Below are 7638 nucleotides of genomic sequence, written 5' to 3' on the forward strand. Positions count from 1 at the left end.
GTTAGATTAAACACGCGCAGCTGACATTCTCATTGCGCGGGTCTGTCAAAAAATATCTGCCCCATTAACGTATCCAGTCAACGCTTCAGCTACTGCTTGCAATGATTATATAGCTTTTTATTAATGTCCGGATACATTTTGTGAGAGGAGATAACCGGTATGTTGTATGCAACAGTTCTTATGTTCCCAGAAACTCAGGCGTTAAGCGACAGTCCATAAATTGGATTAGCGCTCAGTAAAGCCACCAGTGAATGGTAGTTTAGCAAACTTGCTAGCTAGTTAGCTAAACGGAGTGTTGAGAGTGAAAACTTGAAAATAGATGTATGGCAGGACGACAAACGGATGTGATTTCCACCTAACGTTAACCGACATTAGTGGTTATGTAGACGATTCCAGGTGTGTCGTCCTCGATTTTAGGGTGTGCTAACATTAGATACATAACAAGGTTAACCTCTTTAGCTGCTATCATCTCGTGCATAAGTCATTAACGGGAGGTCATCAACATGGACAGTTATAGTCATCGGTTTGAATCCACTACCGGACGAGACAGTAAACCTCAAAAAAAGAAGGGTTCTTCCAACCACAACACATGTTACGATGATGGAGACCGCAAACCAAAATTTGTAAGTATGGTAGACTAAAGTGTAACTTTTATTTTATGTTAGCTGTAGATTGTAGTGACTATTTATTGTTTATATACCAAATGATGTCATCATCTGTCAACATTTCTATGTCATGTCAGCTGTGTCTGACACACACACACACACACACACACACACACACACACACACACACACACACACACAGGAAGGTGCAACACCCACTACGAAAAAGTGGCTGAAAAAACACCTTTACAGAATCTCGCTCACATTAAGAAAGCTCATACACAATGCAATCTTTAATGTTGTGAGTTTTGTTTGTGAACTTTGCGTTGCATGTAGGAAATCACAAGGTTAAAATTAGCACAGGGTTTAGCCCTTACACTAATCCATGCCCTTCATACTATTATATACCAACCAACATTTTGACTGACTAGCATATGTCTGCAGTATTATTCTGGGAGTTATAGGGAGTTATTTGCTATTTTGAACAAAACATTACCATTATTAGGGGCTCATTTTCAAAGCAGTCTCGCTTCTTTTACCAACACACACATCCCCCTGTCAGACAGGAGCGATGTGTGTGACACAGATCTACTTAACACACGCTCAACCTGCATTTGACCTTATTCTTAGGAGATTGCTAACACAAGTTAATACCTTGTTGACGCCATTCAGAGATTCTTGTCTACAATCGTAGTAAACGTTTGCGCAGCAATGGCTTTGCAATCCGGCCTTTGATCTTCCACTCCCACTGATGAGCTGTCTAACATTTACAACCCCTAATAGGATTTTATTTGTAGATTGTATATTAGCTATAAGTCACTTTTCTGTGAGTAGGTCTATGAGAGACACTAATTAGACAATACAATAATAAAGGTGAAGAACACATATCAGTAGAATAATAGTTTTTGTTGGGGATGTTTAATATGTATACAGTTGGATAGTAAAACCTTGTCATTTAACCTATAAAAGGCTGCATCAGTCCTTGAGGTCCTGTTATGTGGCAATAAGCACAAACAATGTTTTGCCTAACCAGGTCCCTTGTTACAAGTCCTAAATGTTCATTCTTGACATTGCCAATATCATTTGACAAAATAATGTTTTATCTTAAAGTCCATTTACTAGTTTTTTCTGGAGCTTTCAGCTGCAGCTCACAGTTTTGATCAGCAGATGGAGTTTGTGCAGTTGTCATGGAGATGGGTCAGATGTCATCATGTGACTTAAGTATGGAAATAAAAACATGTGGTTATATGATGGGGCAGATAATAATAATCTGTTCAAGGATGGTCTTTGGTGTGGATGGAGACAGGTTGCCACAGACCTCCCTCATCCATATACTCTATAACATCCCATATGACCACCTTTTATTTCTTGACTATAAGGACAATGGAAATATCTTCATGACAATTAAGCAAAATCTAGTAAATGTACCTTGGGTTGAAATTATTTTGTCAAAATCCTAACCTATTGGAAACCTAATGAATCTATGATGAAATACAACAAGTAGCACACACTTAAGACTGTGTGGTTACTTCAAAATAAAAGCAATACAAGCAGAAAAAACCCAAAATGAGATTACTTTTCGTACTGACAGCTTCTTGGCAGCATTTCTTCACTGTTGTCAACAAGAGTGACAAGCAAAGCATATTTATGTGAGCTGAACTACACATTTTCAAAGGTGTTAGATATTGTTCTGGTTCTCCTTTTAATATACCAAACATAAAGCAGTATACTGAGCGGAGGCCATGTTGCCTCCCAGAGAGCCTTGACTGTCTAAATAATGCTCTCCTCACGGGTTTATTCTATCCAACTGTCAGAAATACACAACCAAAGAACATCTTGTTAGTTATATTCCCTAAAATACATACATGTATCTGTGAAGGCACAGCTTAGTCTTGACACCTTCAGTCCCTCTCTATCATCAGATTGGTCTGTCTAACAACATTTATAGCTATTTTTATAACTAATAACTGAACAACATAGTTGGGAGCATTCATTTATTTATTCATCTCAATAGGTGGCACTGTGATACCACAATATTTACTGTAATTGGTAGAAAGTAGATTACCATTGCCATTAAAGGCCACTTTATGTTCGGTGGCTATTTTCAAGCAGAGTATTATAAAAGTGAAGAACAAATGGAAGACGAAACCTGATAATGCACAGTGTTTATGTGCTTTTGAGATGCTGTTCTTAAGTACAGGTTAGAGCGGATGAGAAGGACTGTTCACTGTCAAAAGGAAACGGTTGGTTGTCAGTTTAAGCGCTGAAAAGATTTTATGGTCTCATTAATGTAATGGATGTTTAATATCTTTTTTTTTTATCACTAATGTTTGGATAATGTTTTTAGTGTTAATGGGCAGTATTACTGAATGTTGGTGCTCAAATAAGGAAGTGGGAATGAATTTAGTATAATGAGACACTTAATTGACCTATTCTATTAACCTTAAACCTTCTACAGGGCCAGTGAAAAAAGAAAAGGAAAAAGGGAATACTTTTCATCTCCATATAAACTTGAAAAACAAAAACGGAGATGGAGCTGAAATGTGAAACACAAAACCTGGTTGGGGGGAAAGGGAGCAGTGTCCATCACTAAGGAATTGTTTAATTTATTAGCATTCTTTGTGGTTGACAAGTGTTTTGCACCAAAGCAAATTTATTCTATGACTTTTAATTGTCCAAGTTACTTTGTTGAGTGGCTTTTCAGCAGATGGTGCTGAAATGGTAAAGTTAGGACATTAAGCAGTTTAGTCAATTGATTTAAAAAAAAAAAAAGAAACTCCTCACTGAATCTTGTGTTGAGGTAAAACATTGTGCCACTAAGTTCTATGAGTGATAGGTTCCATATAAGGTATGTTATTCTTGTGAAGATACTAGAGCTGAATGATTTTAAAAAGTATATAATTGTGATGGGTTGGGTCTTGAATGCTTTAATTGTTGCTTCCTCCATGAAGCATTCCCTCGCTGTGTTTATGTGCAGTGCTTTCTAAATCAGCATTTTCTCTTTGAGTGGTTTTCCCAGGTAATTGAAAAAGATGTTATCAGAGTTTAATTAAATGAACCGGGGGATAACGCAAAGTAAAATGAATTCACTGATATTGACAAATTGCTGTTGTCAGCCCATCCTATTTTATTTTTGTCTATTAAAACAAAAGATTTGCAATCCTGAGATCTTGAAAATCTGACTAAACACTAAAGCATTTCTGGTTAACCACCTGGCTCTCTAGTTAACTTCAGGTTATCTGCAATTTTATTTGCTGTTTTGTTAGTTTTTTAGTTATTGCGTTTCTACCTGAAGCACTTGGTCAGCTCCATTACAGCAGTGTCAGTGAGGCCTGGATGGGCACTAATACCAGTAAGCTCTTAAGTGGCTAATGTGTATATATTATATTTTCAAACCCAAAGATATGAAAAGACACATTCTAGGTCTGTGAAAAAGCTGCAATGACACTTAATTGCAGAGACTTGTTCAGCCGTACACTAGAGTGTAACAGCTGGCACAAATGGTTGCTTAGGTACTGTTGGACTGTATAAAACCAGAAGCAACATTTTGAATGTCATATTCAATAGCCTAAATTATGACATTTATGAAAAGCAACAGTAGCTGGCGTAATGACTAATTCATACATTTTATATTAGTTATTTTTGTGTTCTTTGCCATTAGTCCTGCAGGAGCAAAACAGGAGGACTACGTTAGAAGACTCATGTATTTAAATCAATTTAGGTCTGTATTGAGTTACGCTAAAATCTAACGGTGATCAATGGCCTTTTCCTCATTGTTGGAGAGATGAATTATGATGACGTTTGGTAAAGCATAGAGAAAGTCAGCCTGTCATTAATGAGGAACAAAACCATTGCTCATTACATAACTATTCAAAATCAAATTTAAACAAGTGTGTTGTGGAAGTGTTGGTGAAGAGAAACAATTGTTAGAATAGAGGGTTGTGCAATAAAATTCCTTCATAGTAAGTTTGGTGATGATTTCATAATTTGAATGTTCATTTACTGTAAAGGTTTTACTGTATACTTCACTAGTGCTTTTCATGTACTGGTAATTTACTTAATAATATCTTAGTAAAGTTCATTTGACCCCTTTTAACACCTCAGCTCTGAATACAATGATTTAGAATAGTTGAACTGTTGGGGTTCATCTTATGTGCTGTTCCATATACAGTATATCCCTGCTCCAGCACAGTTTGTCAAGCTTGATGGTAAAAGTTTGACAGCTGTGTCCAATTAGTTTGACCAATTGTCAAGCTGATTAGTGGAGACAAATATATACGGTATAGTCTCATGTCAACTTTCAGTCTGTTTCTTTTCCAGCACGTTTTGAACAAAAAATATACAATGTTAATCTCTGACGACTCATTAGGGGGATGGCTCATTGACAGGTTGACACATTTTATTTCCGGGCGTTTTTATATTAATTAAACACTGTATTGATTTATTTCTCTTGAGGTTCTGTACGGTCTGCTGTTTTGCTTGAAGGAAACTTAACCTTTCTATTTCAGTTTTCTTTTCAGCATTTCATTATATGACAACATTTTGAAATGTAATATTTTCTGTATTTACTTCCATTTCCTTATAAGAATTATTCCTTTTGCATTTTCGACTCTGCTACACATGTTTGAAATACAGATGACATTTTTGCCATTTAAGTCTACAGAAAAACAATCAAACAAAAAGCAGAAAAAGCCGCAGACGGAACCTGCTCGACAGGCACTGAGATAGCTGGTACGCACAGAAAACAACAGGCCAACTGCCAATCTCCTCTTCTACTGCGAGTAGATCCTTTATAAATTGCAGATGAGGCTTGTTAGAGAATCACTTTTTAGGTAGCAATTTTGTTAAAATGACTTTAGTGTCGTCGATGTTGAGTAACACTTCACTTGGGTTTAGACATTTAAACATATGTTTAATAATCTGCTAAACTGCACTGCAGGGTGCCGCAAAGGATTTTCTTTTTGTAGGGAAAATTTGGCACCCACCCATGGTGCTTGGTGATGATTGTACAGGCCCCTGGGGAATGTGCGGCAGTTTGGGCTTCATTCAGCTGGCAAACCATTAAAACCTGTGGATCAAAGCATTTATAGACACTGCACACCTTACCATCGTAGCTAGTTTCACTATAGATGGCAATCTAAAGGGTCACTGTTGCTTTTTGAATTTCAACATGAGTGTAACAAAGTAGAGACAGATTTCACTGTCCTTTGTATCGTTCTCTCCTAATGCTACACAAAATGAACATCACACATTTAACTTGTAATTTCTCTAATGCAGAATCTAAAGTACCACAACTTTTCACTAAGTAAGCATTTAAAGATATCTGTTTATAAATAATATTACAGTAATTTTGCTCTAAGATGTTGGGTTAAATCTTTTTTTTTTTTTAGAAAATTTGATGCAGTTTATTTATGTATCCTGATTTGTTTTTTCTGTTCCCCACCTGTAGCACTTACCCTTTAGAAACATCACTGATGATGTGGTAAGATTTGAGAAATGTGATGTGCTTTCGCTTCTCTTGGTTGTCAATCTCTGCGACATCTAACATCACTTTACTAAAAGTCATCTAATCTTCTTATTTTGAATGGCAGTGACATTTGTGTTTTTTCTTTGGATTCATTCACATCACAGAACACTGACTGCCTTTCTCATGTACTAATGTTAACTAGGTAGTGTTTTGCTCATCACGTGTTAAACTGTGAGTACGGTATGTGCTTTGTTCAAACTAATAGCATTATTTTTCTAACTCATTAATAGGGATGTCACAAGGACCGATACTTCGATACCAAGTCAATGCCAAAATTCTGAAAACGTGACCGTAAATGCCTTCAGGGCTTTATACAAATGGTGTCCCAGGGACAAAAAAAGAAAGAATGGCTCGGCAGGAGGATAGCTACTTAACGTTAGCTGTTAGCTGTTAGCTGTTAGCAGCCGGTGAATGGAGGTACCAGTGACAAACATTCTGGTGTGTTCAAGCTCTATTCAGTAAAAATGACTATTTGGCAAAGTTAAATTATGACTTTCAAAATATAGTGAGAAACTAAATACAGATGTTTTCACAGCAATATAAAATAGATATTAGATAGAGAATTATGACCTGTTTAACTTTCTAACATAGCCAGTATACGAGCATTAATGAAGGAGTTTATGTTGAAGTACATGGAATTTATAGTTCTGTTTTTGTTTATTTTACCATGGTATTGAGAATCATGGAATTTCACTGGTACTGGTATTGACGACTACATTTCTGGTATTGTGACACCCCTACTCCACGATAGACTAACTGTTGTGTCTACTCTGTTCTGAGTATTTAACCATTTTTATATGCTATAAATCTTTTATGTATTTCAACTTGTCACTACAATTTATTTTGTACTTTTCCCTATTTGAGTTGTGTTCTCTCTGTTGTCTGTACAGCTGGACAGATTTGCCAGTATTCGGATTCCGGGTAGTAAAAAGGAGCGGCCACCCATATCACACTCTAAACACACTACTAATGATTGGTCCACTTCGTCATCTTCCACCTCACATCAGTTTGAGGATCTTTCATCAAAGATCACGTCGGAAAAAGAGATCTTGGCTCTGTTTGAAAAAATGATGGTATGTTGTTTTGCCATTGTACAATATCATCAAAGTTTTCTTTCAGGGTTCCTGCGGATGCAAAAAAAAAAAAGGTCTTATGTTTTGGCCAATTATTAACCAAATCTAAACAAAAAAGTAATTGTAGTAAAGATCAGCTGTCTTCACTAACACTTTGGACCAAAGCTAATATTGCTAAAGTATTGTATAATCAATACGCTGTTAGAAAATCAAGTCCTGTTGCCAGAGGTGTTGCTCAAAAAAAGAATATTGCATCTTAAATTAGATTATAATTTCAATGAATGAAATGTATACTCTCTATCTGTTTTGTTTTGTTTTCAGGAGGACATGAACTTGAATGAGGAAAAAAAGACTCCTTTGAGGGAAAAGGACCTCAACATGAAGAGAGAAATGGTCATCCAGTATGTTTTTACTGCCTCTAAAACTGTAAGTT

The 7638-nt window shown here is 36.3% G+C and overlaps 1 protein-coding gene across 3 annotated transcripts in view; it reads left to right on the plus strand.

Moving 5' to 3' along the window:
* Window positions 1-7638, plus strand: part of LOC115004518 (protein diaphanous homolog 3-like) — a 167192-nt gene continuing 159554 nt past the window's right edge. For all 3 annotated transcript variants that reach the window (XM_029426166.1, XM_029426180.1, XM_029426174.1), the window contains exons 1-3: window positions 1-623; window positions 7023-7205; window positions 7527-7631. In XM_029426166.1, the coding sequence (XP_029282026.1) occupies window positions 504-623; window positions 7023-7205; window positions 7527-7631 (408 nt within the window). In that variant the 5' untranslated portion in view covers window positions 1-503. The remainder of the gene's footprint in view (window positions 624-7022; window positions 7206-7526; window positions 7632-7638) is intronic.

The sequence above is a fragment of the Cottoperca gobio genome, chromosome 3, assembly GCF_900634415.1.
Source record: "Cottoperca gobio chromosome 3, fCotGob3.1, whole genome shotgun sequence".
Lineage (NCBI taxonomy): Eukaryota > Metazoa > Chordata > Actinopteri > Perciformes > Bovichtidae > Cottoperca > Cottoperca gobio.